Source organism: Halichoeres trimaculatus, unplaced genomic scaffold (assembly GCF_033239565.1).
Source record: "Halichoeres trimaculatus isolate MK-OKI-2021-1 unplaced genomic scaffold, fHalTri1.1 fHalTri1_scaffold_20, whole genome shotgun sequence".
Classification (NCBI taxonomy): Eukaryota; Metazoa; Chordata; class Actinopteri; order Labriformes; family Labridae; genus Halichoeres; species Halichoeres trimaculatus.
The window spans coordinates 15,292,999-15,305,512 of NW_027437198.1; the positions used below are offsets into that span (position 1 = coordinate 15,292,999).

The 12,514-nt window shown below is 43.0% G+C and overlaps 1 protein-coding gene across 10 annotated transcripts in view; it reads right to left on the reverse strand.

Annotated features, from left to right (window-relative positions):
* caskin1 (CASK interacting protein 1) overlaps positions 1 to 12,514 on the reverse strand; it is a 92,084-nt gene that overhangs the window by 5,136 nt on the left and 74,434 nt on the right. For 5 of the 10 annotated variants that reach the window (XM_074696180.1, XM_074696183.1, XM_074696188.1 and 2 more), the window contains 10 exons: positions 11,921 to 12,002; positions 11,316 to 11,428; positions 9,606 to 9,716; positions 5,768 to 5,869; positions 5,211 to 5,349; positions 4,106 to 4,249; positions 2,765 to 3,966; positions 2,051 to 2,356; positions 1,186 to 1,780; positions 177 to 684 (listed from right to left, as the gene is read on the reverse strand). In XM_074696180.1, the coding sequence (XP_074552281.1) occupies positions 177 to 684; positions 1,186 to 1,780; positions 2,051 to 2,356; positions 2,765 to 3,966; positions 4,106 to 4,249; positions 5,211 to 5,349; positions 5,768 to 5,869; positions 9,606 to 9,716; positions 11,316 to 11,428; positions 11,921 to 12,002 (3,302 nt within the window). The remainder of the gene's footprint in view (positions 1 to 176; positions 685 to 1,185; positions 1,781 to 2,050; positions 2,357 to 2,764; positions 3,967 to 4,105; positions 4,250 to 5,210; positions 5,350 to 5,767; positions 5,870 to 9,605; positions 9,717 to 11,315; positions 11,429 to 11,920; positions 12,003 to 12,514) is intronic. The other 5 variants (XM_074696181.1, XM_074696184.1, XM_074696182.1 and 2 more) reach the window with 4 other exon arrangements.

A 12,514-nucleotide genomic window follows, 5' to 3' on the forward strand; every position in this document is an offset into this window, starting at 1 on the left:
GGCACATGGTTACACTGACTGATGGGAAACATTGTGACCTCACTGTTAGTGTTAGACCCACACCCTCTCTGAAACAGTTTACCACAATGAGGTTTTGAGGTTTGAGCACATGCATGGAGGTATTTGTGTGTGAGTGTATGACACAGTATGTGCTTAAGCTTGTGTGTGTTCCTTACTCCTCCTGCCGCAGTATCTTATCCTCCACAGCCTGCAGAGCTGCAGCTAGCGACGCACTTGTCTCCTCCAGTTTCTGGTGCACCAAAGAATCCACACCAAAGTCTGGTGTTACAGGGGCGGGTACTGTGACCACCGTACTGTTGTCCACTGACACCCCCCCAATGGAGGAGCGGGGAGGCTTGACAGGTGGTGGAGTCGGGCTAGGAGTGGCGGGTGTCTGCGGCGTTTGAGGTGTAGTCGGGGTGTTTGGGGTCTGCGGGGTGTGGGGACTCTGGGAAGACGGGCTCTTGGCATTTGGTGGACTTGGGATGTTGGAAGGTGGAAAATTGGGGGGTGAACTGGTCTGTCTGGCCACCATAGAGTGCTTGATAGAAGAGGGGGCAGGGGTAGGGGCTGGGCTGGGAGAAGGGGGACTAGTCATGGAATGGATAAGCTTGGCTGGTTTGGGTGCCATAGGCGGGGGTGTAGGTTTGGGTGAGACAGGTGGAGGAATCTTCTTTCCTTCCACTGCAGAAACAGAGAAACACAGGTTAAAGGTGGATCACTTGAATAGTTTCTAATCAGCTAAAGCTACTTTTGTTTTAACTTTATCAATTTACTGGATTTTGGATTTATTCCAGATATTGGGCTGAAGGTCAATGTGAATGACTCATCATAACTAATAAAACATTGGCAATTTAGTAACTGATTTCCTGGTTTTCTAAATAAAATTGCCTGCCACGCTACCTAAGAGATTTAGCAGATGCAACATGAGTACAGTGGGGGTCTACTTAATTATTATTATTATTATTTTTTAATTCATCTACCCATCATCTTTAGTTTATAGCACTCCTCTAACCTAAATATAGCTCTGTGACTTCAAAAAAAATCCTGCCTGTGCTATCTAAATTCCTCAAAAGTGCTATGAGAGGCAGAACCCTGTATCATCTTGTTTCCTTGTTGGAAATTAATTATGGGGTAATTCAAACATTCATCCCCATCTTCAAACACACAACCACACATGTGTACCTGGGCTTCCAGGTGTCCCAGGTCCTGGCAGAGGGACTCTCTTGTTGGACACAGCCTGTGGGGGAGTTTGTGGGCCTCCCTGTCTCTTTATTTGTGCCATGATGGGCTTCGGAGAGACTGGAGGCTTTGGTTTTCTCACTGGGGCTCCTTCGGGAGCGCCTTGGTCGGCACTGTTCCTGCGAGGAGCAGCAGTCACTTGTGGTTGAGGTTGAGGTTGATGTTGGGGTTGAGGTTGAGGCTGCGGTTGCGGTTGTTCCGTCACTCCAGCGTCAGAAACCGGCCGACGTTTCACTGTACCTGTGTCGTTCTGGTAAGGTACAGGCTGGGTTGTGTTTGTCTGCCCGTTCCCAACGGGCTCTCCGTTGGTTGCAGCCATGTCGGCGAAGCCTTCAGGCTCCTTGTCGCGACTCTTGGGTCGTCTTTTGACGGTGGATGACTCCTGGAGAGTGAAGTCAGATCCGGCGGGGTGGGGTGTGGAGCTGCGAGGTCGTCTCTTCAAGGTAGTAGAAGGCTCGACCCTGGAGATGTCCTCCTGTGGTTCCCCGTCTCCCTGGGGGCCCTCCCCGTCACCCTGCAGACAAACACAAAATACACACTAACGGAAAATTCATACGTTCGTGACAAGGGGTTATTTTTGCACAAACATTCAAGCAACAGTGATAAATGAATAACACAAATAGAGCTTACAAGATACAGAAGCTTTGCTATGAATTTTAGTACATAAAGCACACTTAATTTAGCACATTACATTACACAGATAGGTAAATAAATAGATAGATAGATAGATAGATAGATAGATAGATAGATAGACAGATAAATAGATAGATAGATAGAAAGAAAGACAAACATATACATAGATAGCTACCTGTCCTTCTGCTTCTCCTCGACCCTGGCGGCGGATAGTCAAACTTCCTTCGTCTGCAAATGGAAGGTTCTCTGATGAACTTCCACTGCCACCAGAACTCGGGTGGGGGGAGGACGGTGGGTTTGGCGAAGAGGAATTGACCATCACAGAGGAGGGTTCAGGTTGGGTAATGGGAGAGGGCAAAACAGTTGGCGTTGGCTGGTCACGCCTGGCAGCTGCAACAAGCTCACTGACAGGGCCGCTGATGGTTCGCCGCCGATTCACGATTTCACCATCCAAGCCAATGGCGTCACGGGTTTTCCCCACCTGGTAAAAACACAATACAGTTGACCAACAAAGCTCTTTCTTATTGTGTGTTTATAATTCTGAGGAAGTTAAAATGCTTTTTTATACTATCATATATATATATATATATATATATATATATATATATATATATATATATATATATATATATATATATATATATATATATATATATATATATATATATATATATATATATATATATATATGTATATAAATATATGTATATATATATATATTTATATATATATATATATATATATATATATATATGTATATTATCATGTTTGGTTTTTCAGTTGACCATTCACCAAAAAACACCCTCTAGACCACACTGCAACTTTCGTTGTACTGGGGATATACTGATATTACCAGAAGAACACATCATCGTTAACAATTCATCAGTACCTGCAAGAAATTCTTCTGCAGTGCCATGCCCTTGGCTCCACCCCCTATAGAAGACATCTCCAACATGGCGGCAATGCTCCTCACACTGCCCATGCTGCTCGTTTCCACAAGACCAGTCTCCACTGACACCCCCAGGTCACTGGCCCGTCGCTGTTGGTTGTAAGGCACGTCCAACATCCCTCCTGTGGTAGTGTGCGTGTTCTGCTGTGTGTTGGCATCTGTCAGGTTGGAGTTCGAGCTGGAAATGGCAGAGCTCGAGCGTTTGGGAGGAGGTGGAGGCGGACCCTTTTTCTTCTGTCGCAGAGCGAAAGACTGCGTGTGGTTTCGGTGGACTGTGTTGGCCTGGTTGCGGACAGAGTGACTTCGGCTGACACGGTGAGTCACTGTAGCGTATTTGACTCCATCCCCTCTGATGACCGCAGAGCCCTGACCTCCCACTACATCTGCCCCTTCACCACCTCCAGCTGGCCTCTCGTCACACTCACCATCTGAGACTGCGTACCGGTTGAGGCTGTGGGCTCGTTTCTTCTGGAGTGCTGAGGGCTCTTCTCCTTCTTCCTCAGCCAGCTCGGCCTCTGGTGGGAGGCAGAGAAGTGGCACCTGGGGTTGTTGGTTCTCCCCCACCTCCCCAACTTGCATCTGTGGGTGGTGCTGTGGAGGTGCCTGCTGCTGCAGCTGGGCTGGGGGCTGCTGTGGCTGTGGTTGCTGGGGCTGAGGCTGGGGACATGGAGCACCACGGTGAGTCGGGGACTGGGGGGGATGGGAGTGCGGCGACTGGGGTCTCTCGCCCTGGATGTATTTGGTGGAAGGCTTGTGTTTGGCCTGCGGGGAAGCTGTGCTCTGTACAGATGAGCTGGAGGAGGAAGAGGAGGTTCTCGTCTTAGTCGGGGTATGAGGGGGCGTGTAGGGAGGCGCAGGCTGCGAATGGGAGTGGGAGTGACGGTGTTTGCCCTGTGAGGACACACTGCCTCTGTGAGAGGAGGTGCTGCTTTGGCTGCTTTGCTGCCTCATAGTCCGCGCCTCCTTCTTAGGTGGTGGCCCAGCACCTCCTCCCCCTCCTGTCATCACCTCATCATGGTCTTTACTGAGAGTGCGAGATCGCTGAGCTTTGCAGACCTCTTGCCCAGGCTGAGTCATGGCAGTCTGTAACTCTTTACTCAGCTCACTGTCCTGGAAGGTTGCCATCTTTGGAGACGTGATTTCTGCAAGAACAGAGAGAAAACAAAGATGGAAACTTATTGTGATAAGACAGAGATATTTGAAGAGTAGTGATCATATTAGATAAAGGAAAGCATTTCTTTCATCTCCAAAGACGCCATTCTTGATCACCTCTTATCTTACCTTCTGGAGGCGGGCCATCCATTGACATGACTTCCTGCTGCTGTGTGATTGGTGGAGGCTTCTTTCTAAGTGAACCCCGCCCATCAGAGCCTCTCTGCATTTCAGCCAATCGTTTCACTGCGAGCATCAGCTTCTTCTGGTGGCCTAAAGTATTTAAACAACAGACCTTGTTTTGTTTTACGTGATAACAAATAATCTATTTACATTTAAAGTTATTCATTACCTTTCAACCACATGGTTAACATATCTGTAATTCTATAGTTATGAATAGATCTTCCTATGATACAGAATATGACCGTAGGAATTAAGGATATCAGATAATTCAATAGCACCATAAATCACATAAAAAAGTCATTTTCGAGCCACAAAACAAAGATGGAGGTTAAAAAGAAACATGAAACTTCATTTTGGTCTGAAGAAATTTTCCTGGTCTTGCTCTGTGAATGTGCCACGTGTTGAGTCTTATAAGAATTGTTTTTAGCTTTTTCCACATAAAAAAAAAAAAACAAGACATAAGCACTTGCTTAGATTACAGGTTTTGCCGAGCAGGATGAGGAAAGACAACTGGAAACGTATTTCACAGTGAGTTTTTCTCAGCTTCGTTGAAGCTTTCATACAAATACATACATGTCATTTAGCTTGTTAACAGAGTGTCGTCATTTTTTTGGTATACTTGATACTACTAAACATTTTTCAGTTTTAACCGCTAATAATAGCTCAATCAATTAAACTATCAAAGACACTTTAGTTTATGTAAACTGGGATTTAATGTAAAGGTAGATTTTTTTAAACACTTATACCTTTGTGTCGTCAGTTGACCATTTTAAGTCTATTACATATACTTACATAGGATTATTCAAAACACTTTAAATTAAGTGTATAACTAGGTTGATTTTGCTTCTTCTTTAAGGTTCACCTAGCACCTGTTTAGTCCTTACCAGTAAGTTAAGAGTAGATCAAAACTTTGCAAAGAGTGGCCACTACTTGCTGTCAGTAATCAATAATATTCATCACCAACACTGACCTGATTCTTTTCACCTAGGTATCACTGCCCTCATAATGGGTTTAAAAACTATATAAAGCAAAGAGTATCTGAGAATCTTACCCAGTTTGGTGATGCCTATCTCCTGCAGGTCCTCCCAGGTGATGTCAGTGATGAATTCAATATTTTCATAGCCATTCTGCACTAACACCTGATGGTACTGGCTTAGACCAATAGCAGAAAGCCATTCCCCCAGACTGGCCTATAGAAACACCAAAACAAAATGACTGCTCACAAGTCCTGTAGACACTAACGCTGGTAGCTTACTCATGGACACAGACTTCTAAACTAAAGAAAAGCACATAAATCAGAATATTGTGAAAGTTGTGTGTATGTCAGTAACTTATATATAGTAACTGATATTATCAGGCTTACATTGACGTATTTATTTTTAATTTAATTTTTATTTTAATGAAAAATATACAAAAAAGAAGCGTTGATGACAGTGAGAATTACAAAATCTGTGCACCATGTACAAAGTTAGATTTGCAAAATATGTCCTTATGACTGCCATATTGAAAAATCCTCAAAATTTACCCCCTAAATAGCTAAATTACAAAAATGATGGAAGTACGACTTATGTCTAAGCGTTGGTGTTGATGTGTTTCTGTTTTACTCACAGGTTTCTGATCAGGAAGCCACTCATTGACACTTAGCTTGTTAATCTCTGATGTCATCTTCTTCCTGTGACCTGGTTTAGTTATTCCAATAGCTGTCAGATCCTACACACACACACACACACACACACACACACACACACACACACACACACACACACACACACACACACACACACACACACACACACACACACACACACACACACACACACAGAAGTAAGATACAGCAATGGTACGTTCAGGCTTTCCCTCAAAAAAGTAAGCTGTAGCTTTCCCAGGTTTCAGAGGTTCTCCCTGTCACTCTCTCCATCTATTCATCTCATACACCCGCACACAGACAGAGAAAACTTGCAACACAAAGAAACAAGTGACAGCGTGACATCTAATGAAAGCTTCTGCCAGTTCAAGAGAACAGAGCAGGAATGGAAATGTCAGAAAATAATGTGAAAAAAGCGAAGAAGGCGAAGGCAGATGTTTGCAGTGAAAAGGAAGCGTCAACAAGAATCAGCCTTTATTTACATACAAAGCTTTCTTCACTCTGATGCAGCTCTTTCCATATGATGAAGTAAAGCGTTAGTGTGTTGTGTGTAATCAACCAACAGTTCTCTGCATCATCTTTTCATTGTCTGTTATCTTTTCATCTGAAGTGCTTTTTGTGTGGGACAACAAGACTCTTACACACAACGAACAATTGTATCACGTATCTCACGCACACGCTTGGTTATACAAGTGAATCATTTCCACACACAAACATACAGCAGAAGAGGCCAGGATTCAACATCTCTGATGAGAAAAGGCAGCTCAGTTCTAACCCAATCAGCATGCACAGCACTGGAGTGAACATATATAAATACATACAAATGATTTATTTATGCTTTAAATTATTTGTATGTAGGGAAGCGTGCTGTAGAAAAACAGTGCAGTTCCTCAGGTCAGGCAGCTGCAACAGTGTTGAAGGTGATGGGAGGATTGGGAGATTGTGTAGGAAAATTATTATTCACTCTTTTTATTCAAAATATGTGCCATTTGAACAGATTTAGCAGTTACATTGAAAACTATAGTTGGGCACATATATACATTTTCATAATACCTAAGTAGTTTGACAGGCTACTTTGGCTAATTTGAGGTAGGAGAAGGTTATACGAATAAAAATGTAAAAAAGGTTAAGCTATGAGTGTTGTTTAGTTTTACAAGTTGAAAAAGAGCGCTGCATTGGAGGCGGTGCATTCTTGTGGGAGGAAAACAGTGCTTATCTTCTTGTGATATTCAAAGTGCCTAGATTCCTAACTACAATGAAATGATGTGATGTTTTTTGGGATGCCCAACGGCACAGAGCAAATTTGACATTTTGGGATGCCAAACTGCACAAGCAGAATGTGGTGCTTTTCAGGGTGCTGAACAAGTGCAAACAGGATATGACGTTTTTTGGGGTGCTGAAAAGTGTGGACAAATGTGATGTTTTTATGATGACCAACAGAGTGAACAGGCTAGATTGTTGGATGGGCATTTTTTGTGATGCCTAAACACGTTGAAGGAATGTGATTTTAGGGTGAATCTAAACAGGGCAAACTAAACATGAGATTTAAAGGTCCCAAATTATGCAAAAATCACTTTATTAAGTCTTTCAGTGAAATTTATGGGTCTTTGGCTTTCCTCTCAGCCCACAAAATGTGATATTTGATGACAAAACCTGTACTCAGTAGTAGAGCCTGACGGATTAATCGGTCGGGACGATTATGCCTGTCACCGATTAATCAACATCAGCCAAAATGTAGCAAATTATAAACATTTTTGCTCTGCAGAGATTCTGTCGCTCCTGCTCCTGTGTGTCTGTGTGTTGGGCTGCAGGCTGCCCGAGTGCCCCGCTCCTCCGTCCACCATTATCTAATGTAAAACTATAATACGGCGTTTTAATGTCGGGAAAGTTTCTCATTGTGTGTTTACAGTTCTACTCTTTTTTCTACTTACTGTGTTTAAAGTTTGACTTATTTATTATTGTGTTTACAGCTTGTTCTTATTTATCATTGGTTTACACTACAGTTCTTATGTCGACAGTTTCATAATTGAAGTTCCTTGTTTTAATTTGATAGTGTTCATTCTCTGTCTTGAATCATATGGGTATTATAGTAATTTGTGTTCATATACGGTATATATCCTGTGTATATCAATGAATTTATTATATATATATATATATATATATATATATATATATATATATATATATATATCAGCTGATATATTGGATATCAGCTTTTTTTTGCCCCCAGTATTGGTATCGACATCGGCCCCAAAAATCCCATATCGGTCTGGCTCTACTTACTAGTGCTTGTGAATGTAAAATCCTGACCTAAAACAAGCTGTTTGGATTTTGGGGATTTGCCGAAGTTAGCGATTCCTTTTTTGACCAATCAGGAGCAAGTCTGACCTGACTGGTCCCTCGGAGCAGCCCTCCCTGCCCACTCCCCTCCCCACTGCTGGAGAGAAATCACTCTAGTAGCGGGGAGGAGAATACTGAAGTTGAAGGGCCATCACTGCTTTGCTTAAGGCTGTAAACAGCCACATAGTTCCATGCACAAACTGTACATGTTTGTGCTAGTCACTTCACGGTGGACTGCTTTTCCAACTTTGGACAGTACAACAGAGGGCTGGCGAATAGACTGGTCCTGAATCCAGGCGCATTACCAACCATCCACCAACAAACCTTGAAATGTGAGTATTTTAAATGCTGTGTAGTTGTAGCTATAGCTGCGGTCGGCCTGTTGTTTTAGCCTTTAATGATAGTAAATGAGCGCCGCTGTTTTCTAAACATTGTGCACTTGCAGCTCGTGGCACCGCTCTCAGTGGAGCAGGGCGGTATCAGCTGTGGCTCATTTACATATGAAGATCACGCCCACTAAATCAGACTGTTCTGAACAGAGGGGCTATGAGAGCCTGGAAACAATGCTGCTGTGCTTGATTTATTGGCTTTTTGGACCAAAACATGTTTAAACCATTTCATGAAGACAACAATGATCCATATTAAACTGCAGAAAAGGAGCATAATATGGGACCTTTAAATTATAAATAATTAAAACCAATAAAACAATTTCTTAATCAACAGTTTTTGCCACTGTGTTAGTATCTTTAGTTTGTAGCCTGGTATTTATTGGGATAACAGAAGGTTAATGTTTTCCCTTAACCACCTGTCAACCAATCATCATCCCTTACTTACTGTATTGACTTTTATATTGTAGAGATAGTGAGAGCCATTGGACTCAACTGGTATGACATGTGCAGGCAGCTAAACCAAAATGAAGAATCATATCAACTTCACCAAAACGGGTTTAGATTTAGATTTAATCATTTGATATGTTATCATTTTGATATGTTATCATTTTGATTTTTTTATTGAATCGACACATATGTAGTATAATTGAGATTGTGGAGATACAGCTGCTAACTTTCTCTGAAGACTTTAATTGGTTGAAAAAGTTTAAATTTATGCATTGCACAAACCTCAACATTTGTGTTGTCAAAACATACTGTATGCATGATGGTGATACATATACTATACCCTGGTTATAGGCAGTTTTCAAACAGAAGGGGTGAGAGGTGCAGGGTTAACAGAGGACAGGGTTTGAAGAGGGGAAAGAGATGTATAGCTGGGAACAGTTTATTGGTTTCATGTGCCCATTTGAGCATGTTTTGAGAAATATCATACATGCATCTTGCAAACATGAACTAGAAAACATGAAAACAAATCATAGTCGTGCAGACTTGTTTCCATTGTGGTCCTTGGAGATGTCTGCAATCTCTGGGATCCAAAGGGTAGCTGGGTAGCGAGATTCAGTAGCCTTACCTCTGGGGTCATTCGGCTAATGGTGGGCAAGTCATACCCAGCGCCCAGGAAGTTTGGAGCGTAGACCTGCAGCTGAAAGTCGCTCAGCCATTGGACAACGGCTTCTGAGCTCTACGGGAGAGAAGACAGGGGGCATGCTGTCACTGGCTCCATGTTTACTTCCTCAACAGCCACTTTTTCTCAACAGAGCCACGCAGGGCCAAGTGGGCAACACATTCAGGTTATTACAGCAGAGATGTGCTTATCGTGCTTTGAGTCAAACTCCTAAACACTTATGCGTGGAATCAACCAACCAGCTTGCATCTGATTAGGTCGGTGCATGTTGCCCTGGTTAACCCTGCTTGGCCCTGAAGTGAAAACCAGGCTAAAGTTAGGAAGGAGAAAGACCCTGCCTAAAGAATCTGAAATTCTAATGCAACATTTTGAACACATTAGGCCACTTCACCGCTGGAGAGAGGTATTTCAGTTTGAACTAACATGCAGATGGTGAAGTTTTGCAGACAACTGTTTTGAAGTCTGGAGTCTGGCATTTTGTTGCATGCATTTTATTATTTTTGGACAAACTAAGAACAAAATGATTTGTAGCTAATGACTTGCTGCATGGTTTAAAGCACTGTAAAGAGCAGCAAGGCTTGGTGTAAGTTGACTACATTCATGCATTTTGTCATTTTTCTGACAGCTCCTTCTTCTGTACCTCTCCACCTTAAATCTAGACCCTATTTTTTCCTCTCTCAATGAAGCTTCTTGGTTTTCACCCCAATCTTCCATCCTTTTACCCTGCTGAGGGAAATATTAGGACAATGGCTGCTAAGGAATCATGACTGTTACTGACAGATGGCCGTGAGAACATGGCTTACATGACAACGCACACACTCACACACGCGCCTACCGAAGGCAAGCAATGCAAAAACCACCACCACGACCACCTGCTATTTAAATATGCTCATTGATTTTCCAGGCTTGAAATTATTATATAATGAGACGTGAACCTAAATACGGGCCCCCCACGCATGCATACACACTCTTCAATAATCAACTGCTTACTGTACATGATGTAAGCTCATATTTCACACTTCCCAGTGTGAGCTGGTCCACCCACAACATACACACTGTTGAGCACCTGCTTCTGCACGCACACACACACACGGACACACACACTGATATCTAGAGTCTAGAGTTATGATCGCCTGAGGCACACCTTCCAACCACTAATCAAGAGACATTTCTCTGCAAAAGAAGAAAAACACTGCAATGCAAGAAGAGAAGCTGCAACTAAAAGGAGTGGATAAGGATGGAGAGCAGATAGCAGATCAAAACAGGAGAATGAAAAGACTCTTTCTCACACACACACACACACAAACACACTCTGGATTTTTTTTTTTTCCACACAGCATCAAGCTGCACGTCTTCCTTTCACACACTCACCGTATCATGGCTGCATCCGAACACTCGCAGAACAGACGAGGCCAGTTGGGAGAGAAACCGCTGGGACATCTTGTTGTGTGTGTGGGTGTGTGTGTGTGTGTTTATCGGTATATTGTGAGTGTGTGTTGTATGATGAGTGGGGATTGTGGTTGAGGTGACTGAGGAGCTACATTGTCATAATGCTGCAGTGAGATGTTTGTGATAATTTTCTGTGTGTGTGTGACTCGTGAGTGTTGGTATGAAAGAGGGAGAGAGGTCTGAATTTGGAATTGGGAACTGTCCTACCTTCCCCTCGCCTGGACCCTCCCCCTTCCTGGTTGCTGTGGCGTCATAAGGCGGCGCCTCGTGGAGCGGGCATCCCGATTGGCTGGATGTCCGAGAAGAGCTGGCAGAGCCTGCTGGGAGAGATACCATTGGCTGGTTGCTAGATGTCAGCCTATCATTGCACACTTATGGTGATTCAACAGATGGATTTCCTTGTCGTGTTTCCGACCTGTTATCCAATTAATTTCAGTTTTCTTTTTTGCTTTGATATTTAACCAATCATGTTCTTGCTCTCCAAGTTGTAAAAAAAAGCTCAACCAATCATAGCTCTCTTCACTTCCTCCTACATCCCCTGCCTTGGCCATCTGTCTGCTAAACAAGCCAAGATTTGTGCGTGTGTGTACAAGTGTGTGTGTGAGGAAATTATATACATGACATTTTCAAAAGACAAGTGTATGACTTTCTAACATCACTTTTTCCCCTCCCTCTCACTGCCTTTTGTTTAAGCACAAATACAGACCAGTATTCATGAGTTGATGTGAAAGACTTCTGTGAGTACACTTGTTAATGTAAAGCATAGGATGAAAAAAAAATGGGATCAGGCTCTGATCTGGCTCCTGTCCTACCTGGAGGTTGGTCCACAGACTTGGACTGCTCCATTAGATGCTCCTTAGCTTTAGCAGACTGCGACAAGACAGTGGCTAGAAGCTGCAAACATATGAAAGCACAAACAAACACAAATTCCTTTACATACACAGGAAGAGATCCCAAACATCACGATTATCAAGGAACCTCTGCCAGATATGGGCAAATTTCATTTAGTCCTGTATGACTTAAAAGAGACTGTGAGGACTGGAAAAGGATGTTTCCCATGAACACTTGCATCCACTATTGAGAGGATGTGACTCTTAATAAGGCCTTTCTGTTACGTTAGTGAATCCTGGTTATGTCCTACCAGTGCTCATCTACTAATCTCACCAAGCAGGGCAAACACAACCTAGACTCTGAAGTTTGAACAGACCACTGCAGAATAACTGCTGCATGTGGGTTGGAACGGACATTATAACAAACAGCTTCACCTGCGTTATAGCCTGTGCTCTATCCCTCTCCTGTTAAGCTTTCTTCTGCACTTCAGCTCGTGTCCACCATTACTACGAAATTAACCCAAGAAATCGTTTTCAGCAGAGAAAAACACAGATCTCTCCTCTCACTGCTAACCT